This window comes from Rhinolophus ferrumequinum, chromosome 9 (assembly GCF_004115265.2).
Source record: "Rhinolophus ferrumequinum isolate MPI-CBG mRhiFer1 chromosome 9, mRhiFer1_v1.p, whole genome shotgun sequence".
Lineage (NCBI taxonomy): Eukaryota > Metazoa > Chordata > Mammalia > Chiroptera > Rhinolophidae > Rhinolophus > Rhinolophus ferrumequinum.
The window spans coordinates 48,189,981-48,204,245 of NC_046292.1; the positions used below are offsets into that span (position 1 = coordinate 48,189,981).

The 14,265-nt window shown below is 33.8% G+C and overlaps 1 protein-coding gene across 11 annotated transcripts in view; it reads left to right on the top strand.

Moving 5' to 3' along the window:
* Positions 1 to 14,265, top strand: part of LEPR (leptin receptor) — a 76,844-nt gene that overhangs the window by 17,581 nt on the left and 44,998 nt on the right. For 5 of the 11 annotated variants that reach the window (XM_033115551.1, XM_033115547.1, XM_033115556.1 and 2 more), the window contains 3 exons: positions 2,007 to 2,066; positions 6,908 to 7,240; positions 9,194 to 9,317. In XM_033115551.1, coding sequence (XP_032971442.1) covers positions 2,027 to 2,066; positions 6,908 to 7,240; positions 9,194 to 9,317 — 497 coding nt within the window. In that variant the 5' untranslated portion in view covers positions 2,007 to 2,026. Of the gene's footprint in view, positions 1 to 1,990; positions 2,067 to 6,907; positions 7,241 to 9,193; positions 9,318 to 14,265 lie in introns of all 11 variants that reach the window. The other 6 variants (XM_033115555.1, XM_033115552.1, XM_033115557.1 and 3 more) reach the window with 3 other exon arrangements.

Consider the following 14,265-nt stretch of genomic DNA (forward strand, 5'->3'; position numbering starts at 1 on the left):
AATTTTGAAATTCCCATGAAACTCGACTACTCTTAGGATGTTCATGAGAACGGTACCTGTTATCTTATAGAGTTAGTAAGGCAACATTTCTTTCTGTTTTTAGTGTTAGGATTATTTGTACATTTCCCTTAAGGAGTTGGTTTTAAGTACTCTGAATTTATAATTGGATAATTTCACCATGAGAAAGCTTAAAGCAAATTAATAGCTCATCCTTAGGAAGTGAATTCAAATTAATGGCATTTTGTGTATTAGACCATTTTGGTCACCTTACCATTACTTTCCACTTTGCATGATTTTTTTCCCTCACAGTTTAAAATTTTCTGTCATGTTTCTTCTGTATTATTTCTGTTTTTGTAAACCTTCTTATATTCTTTTCTGGTACAAGTCAGGGTGCACATAAACATTTCTCTCTTTGAAGCTATGGAAAGTACCACCTTTCACCTTCTCCTCAAGGTTGCATCTATGCCCTTTTCATACTTGTGGTAGATTTTTTGTTATACAGAACAAAACCTGACTGCAAGATTTCAAACCATAAAAATAGTTTGTGTTTTTCATGGAACATTAAATAAAAGAATGATTGTCTTATGTAAGGAAAAACAGCTGATCTATTTTGTCATTTAGCTAAGCGGATAATCAGTTGAGTTACAGGTGAGTCAAATCAATTGTTGGATTAAATGATTAGTCGCTAGTCAGTTCATTTGAAACACTTAGTCTATGAATATGTTGTATCTATGACACATCTTGATTATGAAACTTGTCCTTGGGTTTATTTCATGAGAAAATTTTGTATCAGAAACAGGTAGCATAAAAAGCTAGGAGAAATTTGTACACATTTCATATGATTAGATAATGAGGATTCCAAACTGAACCAAGTTTTAGAAATCCTAAAGAAACATTGCGATGTCAGTATTAAAGAACCCAAATTCTGCTGAAAAACTGATAGTCTCAGAAACAAATTTAACAGACTATACAATGTTTATACACATCCATTTTCTTCCCAAGAGTTATTAAGTTGTGAAATAAACAAACATGTTTTTCTGTTTGCTGATCACGTGGTATCAATTCTCAGATATGACTTTTGAGACATATTTTGTACTTAATATTTTATAACATTCTTTGTCGTAAAGATGTGACTTCTATTTTCAAATAAAATCACCCAGAGTTATGGGCAGTTCCGAAAGGGATGGTAGAGATCATCCATCAGTCTGACTTGTACATGAGGAACCTGAGGTCTAGAATGTTGATGTCCCAAGTCATACAGTGGTTACTAAAAAAGTCTAGATTGGCACCCCGGACTCCTGACACCTAATTCAGGGTCTTTTTTTTTTTTTTTTTTTTTTTAGCCTCAGGTGAACTTGCATGTAGTGAACCTAATCCCCAATTTGAGATAATAAAAAAGCTTGGACTATAAAAAGCCTTTAGTGTTTCATTATAAACCTAAGCCCAATATATTAACATAACAGTAGCATTCTAATTCATGACATATTGGTGCAAATAATCTTGTTCATGATGTGTTTTGAATTGAATAGAATTCATGGGAAAGCTTGTCTCTAAAATCACTCTATCGTTTGGCTATATTAAGCCATTGAACTTTCCTTAAATTACTCTGATAACTCTCCAAAGTGAATATTGTCTAATCTGCAAATGAACAGTGGGTTTCCAAAATCATATTGGGAAATTTCCTCCTTTTTATTGTAAATAAATATGCAGTCATTACCTATGTTCTAACCATTTGGCTTTGTAGTATCATACGAAGGACAGAGACAATTGTTGGATTATGTCATATGAATATATGGCTGATTTTAACTATGTAAGACAACATGTGCACGAGAATAAGTTTATAACATAATTATACTTTAATTGAGATACTTCTCTGATATTGATCCAGAGTGTTATAGATAATCCAAGTTTAAGAACTGATTTATAATCCTTTTTCTTTTATATTTTCTATGGACAGCTTGTATATATGTCAGGGTTTTTAGTTTTTTAGATTTACTGTTTTTCAGGTGTACTTCTCTGAAGTAAGATGACGTGTCAAAAATTTTTTGTGGCTTTGTTACACTGGGGTAAGTCATTTGCATTTTATCTGTCTATAAATAAGGTAGAAATTTTTCCCTTGGAGTTGCTGTTTACTTTATTGGCTAACAGAATTTCTCATCTCCAGTTAGGAATTCTCATGCTCATGCTCACTAAACAAAAATTTAAGTGTGAAAATCCCTTCTAACCCTTTGAAAAAGTGAGAATGAAAATCCTTCTAACCCTTTGAAAAAGTGAAAATGAAAACCATTTCCAACCTCCTGGAAACAACCTGATGTGTATTCTTCCAGAACTATAACACTAACACACACACGGACACACACACACACACACTCTTCAGCTTTTCAATTTATCATGACAATTTTTTCAGTATTTACTGTTTAATGATTACACTGCAGTTAACTGTATGAATGTACCTTAATTTATTAATTTATTTGATGTTTCCCATTGGTAGATATTTCTTTTTCTGTAACAAATCACGCTGCATTGAAATCCACATACATATATCTTTGTAGATTTGGGAGAATATTTCTGTAGATTAATTCCTAAAGAGAGATTCTTATGTAGAATATATGCACATTTTTGAATTTGATAGGTACTGTGAAATCTTTTCCATAAAACTTTGTACCATTTGCAGTCTGAACGTAAGTATATGGGTGCTATTCCATTGCTTTTGTGATGCATGCGCATTTAAGATACATATGATCATTCTTTTACATTTTTGACCTGTCAGATAAGCAAAATATGGAATCTCATTTCAGTTTTATTTATTTGATTATTTGTGAGGTTGAACCCTGTTTGTTGACCATTTATATTTATTATATGATTTTCTAATTCATATACTTTGACCATTTTTCTTGTTGGATTTTATTGGTCTTAGTTGATTTTTAGAAATTTCTAAAATGTAATAGATATTTAGCTTTGCAGTATTAGTCAGTGTTTTCCACAGAAACAGGATATATATATATATATATATATATATATATATATTTAAATATATATATATTTAAATATATATATATATATATTTAAAATTTCTTCATATATATATATATATGAAGAAATTTTAAATTTATTATAAGTAATTGTCACATAACTTTATGGAGGCTGAGATGTCCCCAAGATATGTAGTTGGCAAGCTGGAGACCCAGGAGAGCTGATAGTATAAGTTCCAACCTGAACACTGGCAGGTTTGAGGCTCAAGAAGGATGGATGTTTCAGTTTGAGTCTAAAGGAAGGAAAAGACAGATTTTAGTCAGACAATAGGAGTTCCCGGTAACTCAGACTTTTTGTTCTCTTCCGCTCTCCAATTGATGGGATGAGGCCCACCCACATTAGGGAAGGCAATCAGCTTTACTTGGTCTGCTGATTCAAATGTTAAATTAATATAGAAGCATCCTCACAGATATACCCAGCACAATATTTGACCAAATGTCTGAGTACCCTGTGGGCCTTGATAAGTTGCCTCATAACATTAGCCATCATAGCCCTAACAATTTCTTATGTTTTGCACATTTTTTCTTTTTGCCCATCATTTTCTTTTTGCCCATCATTTTCTTTTAACTTTGTTTTCTTTTACAGTACAGAAAATTTATATATATACATTAACACCCTTATACATACTTAGAAACAAGATACAATGACCCTTGAATATTTTAATTTTATTTAGCAAATGTACCACTATTAAGTTACACATATATGTATATATGTACACATGTACATATATATGGTGCCAAAAAACTGTGTACACATTTTAAGAAAGGAAAAAACTATTAAAATTGTAATACTCAATATATACTGATAACAACAGATGAATACAAGTCACGTTTGACTTCTGCAATTGCAAGAGATGCTCAAAGTGGTTACCATCAGCGTCCAGACACTTCTGATTATGGCGAACTACTGCTTGAGCAATGTTGACCAAAGTGTCCACTTATATACACTTTTTTGGCACCTTCAGTGTATATCTATCTATCTATTTATCTATCTATCTATCTATCTATCTATCTATCTATCTATCTATCTATCTATCTATCTCTATGTCTATATAGATATAGCTCTATCTATCTATCTATCTATCTATCTATCTATCTATCTATCTATCTATACACATCATATATAGATCTATATATATATCAGATTGATACTAGTCCAAAGTGCATGTGCCCAATGCTTCGAAAGTCCAAAACTCAAAACTTCAGAGGTTGGAGTAAGAAAAGTTTTATTGATTGAGAAGGAGCCAACAGAGAAGACAGGAGACCTAATCCTCAAATCCACCTTAAGAAAGTACAGAGTTCAGGCTTCTTTTATGTCAAGGGAAGGAGAAATGGGAGGGGCTGTCTTAGTAAAACTCAAGCTGCAAGCAGAATTCCTCTAATGATTGGTATGTCTATATGCAAGACTAAGCAGGAGCTATTAGCCTGAAGGTCATGGGAACAACCCAGGCTTGAACAAGATGGAGTTAGAGAGACCGAATATTTCACTCTGTTACAAGATAATAGTCAAATCTTTAATTCTCTGTGTCAAGGAGCAATTGACTTGGTGATCATATTTAAAATAAATGACTATGACACAAAATGATGGGTTTATTCTCATATGGAAAGGAGATGTCATTTGAAATGCTATTTTGCATTATAACTCTGATAAACAATAACAAATATGTTATAAGGGACTATTATCAAGGGATGGTGTATACCTTGGGAATTTCTATCTTGAATACCACCAGAAGAATGCTTTCAGAAATTATATGTGTATTACTAGTCTTTCTCCTTCCTATTGCAGGAATATCCTTAAGAGAAAGCTTACAGATGTTTTTTTTAAATGTCTTCTTATTTTTAACTGCCTTAAACTATAGCAGAAATCTGTTTGAAGTTAATCATACATTGCTGATGACTTTGGAGTGTACTATTCTTATTTGTTTCTTACCATGTTCTAGTTTTATTCTCCAAGTTTTTGAAATTAAAGTCAGGCTATCTTTAACAAAAACCATTTTATCTGTCAACCATTACCTGTGTATTTAACTAGTTCTGAGCATCTCCTTGGCTACTCCAATCTAAAGGTGCTCTTATGAGCTTCTCTACCAGTCTTGTTGTACAAACTATTCATTCTCATTTCCAGACATGTATATATTTACAGAAAACACCCAACAGAACTCCACTGTTAACCAATTTCAACAAAACAAAACAAAACAAAACAAAACAAAACAAAACAAAACACTATGCCATAAGGGATCAAAAAGTGATAGCATACTTATCTCTCTTATATTATCTATCTAATTTTTATTAAGCTCCAACTCTCAAATGTTTCACATTGGCTTTCCAAGAGGTTTGTGGTTTGATCAAGTTTTGTGAATCAGAAGAGTTCTCAGGATATTGTTACCCTGATAATATATGCTTTCAGATGCAAATACTAGACTCCTTGCTATTTAGGGTTCATTTGGAGGGAAAGAAGTATCATTTGCAAAGGAAGCATGTAAACAAAATAGAATCATCATTTAATTAAGCTGATTCAATAGTTGCTGTTTCTATGACATTCATGATTACATTTTAAATTTCAAATACTTCTTTGAGGAATTTAGGCTAATTTCAGTTCAGCCAACTGAATCCTTCCTCCGTGTACAGCCTGAAAATATAATGTTTTTAATTAGTAACATTACATATTCACGGTTTTGTAAAACAAAAGAAATAACTTAGTCTCTTTTCATTGAGATATTCTGATTTTAGAAATGTGTTAGGAAGATTGAAGTACAAAGGAACACAGTTGCAATGAGAATTCACTTCTGGCTAATTGTTATCACTGTGGGCAAAATCGTATCAGTCATGTTAATTATTTTTGTCTTAATTTTTGCATCTGATACATATTTACATTTATAGAAAGATTTAGAAACCAAACTGTGAACAGTCATTACTTACATATTGTTTGAATATTTTTACATATATTATTTTTGTAATTAGAATGATCATGAGTTGATTTTTTTTTAAATTTCTATTTTCTTACAATTTTACATTTACCTTAATCCTTCAAAATATTTATCCCATATAAATCCACATAAAATTCTCAGAATTCTCATTGTATATGAGGTAACACAGCTATTGGGTTATTTGCATAATTTGTAAAAGAAAGAATTATGGAGAATTGTGATTTTATTTTCAAAGAATTAGTTATTAAAACACAAGTGTCACTTTTGAGGATTCTTTTTGTACAAAATTATATAATTGTTCTTAGTTTTTATATGTCTAAAAAGTGATAATTGTCTTTAATCAACAATGGAAGTCTGTGTAAGAAGTCTGTCAATATGCATCAATTATTGGAGAATGCATTAAGGATATGTCTTGTGTGATGTCCTATATCTGGAAGATTATGGGCAGAGTCAGGAGATCATTTAGTTGTCCTGATGTTGAAAACAAAATCTTTCTAAAAGCACTCAGTGAAAGTACTGTTAATATTTTGGTGTTATTCTCTTTAAGAAATATTAAAACAACACTTTAATATTTGTTTATATAATTACACATCCAGATATTTCTTATTTCTGCTGGAGTTCATTAGAATTCTTTTTAAGAAAGGAGATTGAAATATTTAACTATAATTCCCTTTCATTAAAATATAAATGTTAGATTAATGAAGAAAATTAAGCATAAATTTCCAAAAAGGGGTGCTAGAGAGTGATGTTTTTCTCTATAAATAAATGCACCCTCTTAAATATAACACCCTGTACAGTCAAAGCATAGAGCTGTGTAGTAGGCGCTGATTGAGCACTTGAAAAGTTAAATCATTACTGCTGAGCACGGTATGGTTTAATCTTAGATACTTCCTATGTATGTTTTAGTCAAAATGATTAATTATTTTCCTATGTGTCTTTTTAATGTCCTAGCAGAATTTATTTATGTGATAACAGCGTTTAACTTCTCATATCCAATTACTCCCTGGAGATTTAAGTTGTTTTGCATGCCACCAAATACAACCCAGGACGTTGTCTTGCCTTCTGGAATCTCAAAGAATACTTCAGATTTGAATGGACAATATGAGGCAGCTGTTGAAGCTAAATTTAATTCAAGTGGTACCTACTTTTCTAACTTCTCATCCAAACCAACTGTCCACTGTTGCTTTTGGAGTGAGGAAGATAAAAACTGCTCTGTACATGCAGACAACATTGAAGGGAAGGAATTTGTTTCAACAGTAAACTCTGTAGTTTTTCAACAAATAGGTAAGTATTTTAATGTTCCAAGATTTAGCTTTTATTTAACTGTATTGAACCAAATCTTTTCATTCTCTGGAACCTGTATGAAATAGATGTCTTATGGATGGGATTCTTAACACATATCATCATTTTATATGAGTAACAAAATCAGGATTCATCATGTGACCAAACTAATAAGCCCCGAAGTATTTTATACCCTATAAAACTAAAATAAAAATGTAATGAAGGAACTCTTTTTATCTATAAAAACATTTGGTGTAGACTTCTAATTTTGCTTTAAAATAGAAAAAGCACACCTGATTTTGTTAAATAGATAAAATACTGAAAATATTAAACTGTTAAATTAGTTCGATTTTAAAGCATTTGTGAATAATATTAGTTCAAGCAAAGAATCGCTCTGCAACCAATATATATTTGAAATCTTGCATTTAGCTGGTGTAGTTAATAATGCTGCATCTGGAAATCTAAACAACAAAATTATTTCCAAGCCTTCTGGAAGAGCTAATGGAGCCAAGTCAATTGACTCAGCAAGCTGAAGAAATCTTTAGTAGGGGAATAAAGACACACATAGTATAGCACTCCTTTGTAGGGTTAATCAGGATTTCTCAGCCTCAATACTACTGACATGTTAGACCAGATAATTCTTGGTTATGGGGAGTTGTTCTGTGCCTTGTAGGAGATTTAGCAGCATCTCTGGCTTTTACCTACTATCAATAGATGGCTATACCACTCTCTCCCCAGTTGTAACAATCAAAACGTATCTCCAGACTTTGCCAGCTATTTCCTGGTGGGCCACCAAATCCCCGCTGCTTGAACACCACTGATTAGATGGAAGAAACACTCCACACTCCAGTGTGTTGAAGTCAGTTTAGGAATAAGGATAAAGCATAAATATGCAATAAATATCAGAGTTCTAAAACAAGTTAGACTAGCTCCCAGTGTCTCCAATTGAGTCTAGTCATGTAATTTAATTTTAAATGAAGTACTTTTCTTTTTTCAATTTGTAAGGGAAATTAACTTAGCCATTCCAGTGATTATTAAATGTACCAAGAATGAACTTAAGAAGTCAGGGTCCTTGGGATAAGCCTTGAAATGATCAAAAAGTGTCAACACTTTCTTCACTTAAGAGGCATGGCCATGATGCTGTAGGTTTTAATTTTATATACTGTATAAATAAGGGCTAATACCTAGTTACTTCTAAGTGAGTTTACGTTTTTGTAACTAAAATTACTAGTTTAAATGGTGGTTACTGCGGATTTCTACTTAGTATTCTGCCAAGTAGGTGGTTTATTTCATTGGGGTCAAGAGTGCTGCCAAGCTAGAAATCTTTTAGGTTTGGGAAAATGTGTTAGTGTTGCCTTAAGATAGTTTTAGTCTCGTCTGAAGTTAGTCATGATTTTGAGTTGTTGCTATTCTTGGCTTTCTAAATTAAAAATCACTTGTAGTTTATATTTCGTTATCAGGTAAGTTTTTCAGTGTGCAGTGAAATAAACTTTCATCATTTGTGTTTGGAGCCTGTAATATTACAATAACAAGAATTTAAGACATACATCATAGTTCAAATGTGAATCACCATGCTTCTATTGCTAAAGTAGACACATAAATACTGCTCCAAATTTGCTTGTACTTTGATATTTAATGTTCTCTTTTCTCTGGGAAAGTGAGCATTAACCGAGCTATGTGAGTTTTGAGGATTTGTCCTTCTTAAGTGGTTCAGGATAAAAAAGTTTGAGAAGGAATAATTGAATTTAATTCTCTTACTTTACAAAAAAGAAAACTGAAGGCCAAAGGAACTGAATGACTTGGGCAAACACATACCACTAGGTAGAGTCTGTTTTTTTCTCTCAGAATGCGCAGTGGAAGTTGTATCAGAACACTGGTAAATTTAATTTAGCTCTTCTCTTTCACTGAGTTGTTCAGAATGTTTTTCTGATTTAATGTAGTTTATTTTTAATTCAGGCGCAAACTGGAACATACAGTGCTGGATGAAAGAGGACTTGAAATTATTCATCTGTTATATGGAGTCATTATTTAAGAATTCTGTCAAGAATTATGACCTTAAGGTCCATCTTTTATATGTTCTGTAAGTACCAAGTAAATTAATTTGGACATTTCAATTTTTTTTTTAATTTAAATGCAAGAGTTTCCATATGCAGAAGTGGACTGTTAAACCTCTCTTATTCCTACATTTCTTTTCATATCTCTGTATATTTCTAGGAGGATATATACATACATATATATATATACACACACACATACATATATGTATATATACTATATTATATATATATAGTATATATATACACACACATACTATATATATGTATATAGTATATATACGTGTATATATATAATTTTTATACAACTTTCTTTTCCATTAGGTTTCTTCCTTTCTTTTTCTGTTGATTAGGTAGAGGACATTGTAGGTATGAATGGGCATATATTCTGAAAAAATTGTGAGGTGAGGCTCACCTCAGCTTCTGAATATTGAGAGAAGAAAAGAAGCACTGTTGTTCATGAAGAAATATTTGAAGTTTGGGGCAGAAATAGATTTTATTGAGCAAAATAGATTTTAGCTCAGAGAAATGAATTCTTTTGCAATGCAGTACATTCCTACAATGACCTAAATACTTGGGATGGTGATCAAAAACTCTCTGGGTGCCTATTCAAGAGAATTTCAAATATTATTAGCAGGTTAGAGCAATGTGCTCAGTTTTAAAACTCTGTGGCTATGTGTGAAGACTTAAGTTTTAATGTGTATAGACTGTAGTTATGTCTTGAGTCCTGCACTTTCTGAAAAAGGTATTCTATATAAATATATCAGAGCATTACAAAATAGCCTAGTAACTTAGCTACTACAGCTGAGACCTTTAGTTAGCTGAGTACTCACTGGTCTATTCATCTAAATGGTAGAACCCAGAAAATTATGATAAATTAGCTAGATTTTTAAACTTGATCATAGGATTAATTTTGCAGATTCTTTTGACCTGCTTTTATTTTTACTCAGGTTTCTAAAATTATTAGTACAGGAAAACCTGTTATAAGTGCATGCAATTTGAGAAACATTCTCTTTTTTTTTTGCCACATTAATTGTTCTATCCTTTGTATGATTTCGTTAATATGTATATTTTACCAATTGTTACATGCTAGTTCTGCCTTGAATTCCATTTTTGTGCACATCTTTGGGCAATGTATCTCCAAGTAATTTAAATAAGACTCCAGATCAGGAGGAAGAGCTGGTCAGTATAACAAATGAGACCTCCATGGGAGAGAAAATCCATAATGGTGGTTACTCCACAAAAGTTTTTCATCAAAATCACCTTCTCTGGACATTAGGGAATTCACAAGAGAAATCTTTCAAATGCTTCCGAGTGTCAATAATTACATTTTTAAAAGGAACTAAACCCTAATGTTTATAAGGGATTTAAAGTCCTACAAATATGTCCCTTAAGGGAAAGCATTGTTTGAGCTCAGATATTAATGTTTGTCAGAGGATTTGAAGGAGAGATAGCATAGAAACGTGCTATTCTGGAACAGCTTTCGACATTTTATCTTAGACCTAGGAAGGAAATCTTCTTCCTTCGTAAGGTACAGACTGTGTGTACCAGGCACAGAGCTGAGTGTGGGAAACACTGTGAAACAACTGAGACTCAGCCCTTCCCCTGGAGCTGACAGTAAAGACAAAGAGCAAAACAACGAAGTTTGAAAAGACTGTGATATAATAAACACAGGGACTTGGGGATCATATGCCAGAAATATCTGCCTAGATTATGAGGGGCACAGAAGAATGAGCCAGATCGAGTGAAGAGCATTTGCAAAAGTCTGTAGTCACACATAGACACTTGAGGACTTGAAACATTGCGTGGTTGGGTTGGGAAGGAGGGGAATGATGAGAAGTCAGTGTGGATGAACAAGCAAGGACCATCCAGGGAGTTTGGACATTTGTAACTGCTAACACCTAGTTAACTTTGTTTCTTCACTATTAGTCCTATCTGCGTTTTTAGTGATTGCAATATCCACATGGATGATATTTAATTTCTTGAATGCTTTGTTTTTATTCTTATTTTTTTCACTCCACTTGGTTCACCCATTCTCATGAACATACCCTAAACCTTGTCATTACTGATAAGCATGTTCTTTGTATAATCTCAGTTCAAGGATCCCACACTTTGACCATCTCTTCTCCTACTCCTTTTGTTCGGCTTATTTCCTCTATTACCTCAACCTCAGAAGTAATTTCTACATGTTTCTTGGGTCTGCGATTGGGGCATGTGGTTCTGCCCTCTTCATCACCCTTCCTTTTTCATGAAAAGGTGAACAACTTTGCAGCTGAGTATTTTTGTCAGTATGCTTCCAGTCAACACAGTTTGGGGAGTCCAGTGGCTTTGTTTCATTTTGTATTCTTTCAGTCTAAGCTATTGTGTTTCTGCTATTCTAATTCTCTCAGAAGACCACACGGCCTCCTGTGAATCTTACTCGGGTTCACTCCAGTAGACAAAAGCTCACAGATTTCTTAGAAATAAGCCCTTCTCTTTGATCTTTGCTTAGAAGCCATTTCTTAATTTTAACATCCTTTGCCATCTGGAGAGGCTGGGTATTTCATACGTACCTCTAAAGTCCTGGTTTCTTTTGTTTCACAGCCCTTTCCTCAATGTATATCTCTCCTCTTGCAGCAAGAAGAAACCAAGAGGCACCTTTGACACTTGCTTAAAAATCTCTTGAAGTAGGTGACCCAGTTCAGTAGGCATTTAGCTTTCTGCCACTACATAAGAAAGATCCCCTTTCCTCCAGTTTCTATTAGGTTGGTGCAAAAGTTATTGCATTTTTTGGAATTATTTTTAACCTGTTAAACCGCAATTTTGCACGAAAATAATAATATGTTCCTCAATTTCTTTTGTTCCCTCACTTGCAATGTCCTCAAAATTTCTACCAGCAGTCTGTCTGTTCAAGGCAATTTAGGCATTCTCTATATCATGCTTTTCTAAATCTCTGCCCATTGCCTGGTTCCAAAGCCACTGTCACATTTTAAGGTATTTATTATGGCAATATCTCATTTCCAGGTACCTACATCTGCCTTGGTTATCTGCTATATAATAAATTACACAATATTTTAGTGGCTTAAAACAACAAACATTTATCATCTCTCAGTTTCTATGGATCAGGGATCCCGGTGCAGCTTAACTGGGGAACATCTGCCTCAAGGTCTTTCACAAGATTACAATGAAGACGTCAGCTAGGATTGCAGTTATTTGAAGGTTCAACTTCAGGAAGATCTGTTTCCAAGCTCATTCCCTGGACTTCCAAGGTCCTCATAGGTCTTTGGACTGAGTTCCTTCCTGCCTGTAACTGGAGGCCTCCTTCAGGTGCTTGTCACATGAATTTCTCCATAGAGCACGTTACAACATTGCAGCTGGCTTCTCTTAGAGAGAGCCAGACAGACCCGCTGATGACCTTGTTTTTGAGTTTCACCAGGAAAAAAGGAGCAGTGGGAGGTTCTCTTATGATTGCTCTTCTCCCCAAATCTATCAGCCTACTCATGCCAGTGCCTACGCAATTTCCTTTGCTTCTTTCATTGTAGATGAAGTCTCTGTGTTCCAGTCTAAAGTGAACCCTTTCTCATGGGTTTTGAGTCCCATCCCCTGTTGCCTATTCAAGAACTTTGTTCTTGCAGTGATCCCTTCTCTTTCCTGCATCTTAAAGTTTTTCTCTCAGATGACAGACGTGCTGGAATAGCTCCCACTTAAAACATGGATTTACCTGATCACACATTTTCATCAAATAACTACCCCCATTTCACTACTCCCTTTAAAGAAAACACAGTTTTGGACTGTGCGAATACGTTATATCTTCAGAAATTAATATACAAAGTCAACAAAAGTGACTTCTGGCCATGAGGGAATGATAGGATCTGGGATTGCTTTTCCATCATAAACAATTAGGAAACTTGATAAAATGTAGGAAGCATCCATTTTCAGATATTGGACAAAAACAGAACAGAACTACAATTCTTGAGAGAAAGAAACAAAATGAGTCCTCTATCACTCAGGCCGTCTTGGAGAGGCGATTTCCAGAACATGGCACAGGGTTGCGGAACTCAAGCAGAGCCCAGAAATATTGCTGAATCAAGGAAACATCGATAGAAGTTCAGAGAGTGTAAGAGGGCTTGAATTCATGAATCCAGGAAGTACATAGGGGGTCCCCTTGACTCTTTGACAGAATACCATTCTGCCCATGATGTTGGGTAAGAAAAACTTCTAGGAAGATAACAATTACCAGGAGCTATAAGCTAAACAATTCCCAGAAGTCACACAGGGCCAGGAATAATTAAAGTTTCCATCAAACAGTTTGGTGAGACCTTGTTAAATATCAATGACATTTTTAGAAACCCCATAATAGCTGTACTTTAAAAGTGGGACCTAATTAGCCCTAGAGTCAAGGCTACACTCTGTTACCCCAAAAAGAACTTAAAAGAAGCTTAAAGTTTCAAACTGGTGCCCAAGTTACTAACAGACTGCCAGAAAATTTTTTTTACCATTCTTTAAAGCAAAGCAATACAATACAACACTCAAAAATGTAATATTCACAATCTGGCATCCAGTAAAAAAAATTGCATATGAATATTTGTATGAAGGAACAGGAAAATGTAACCGATAATCAGGAGAAAAAGGAAAATCAATCAATAGAAACAGACCCAGAAATGACAAAGGTGATAGAAAGCAAAGACAGTTATTAGTATGCTGTACATGCTCAATGCTATAAAGGAAAACATGGATATAATGAGGAGAGAAATTATTGATGTAAAAAAGGAGTGACTGAAATTTTTAGAAAAAAATTTGTGAAGTAAACAAAAGTACTCAATGTTAATTGCGACATTTTAGGAATAGTGTTCTTCCACCACTACAAAATGTTTCAGGTTGATTTTATATTTTGCCTGCTATAATGCTGGAATCAGCAATTTGTCCAAGGAGACTTGATTCCTTTTGATTGGAGAATAGTATTTACAAAGCAGTATGTCGGGGCTAGGTGCTCAT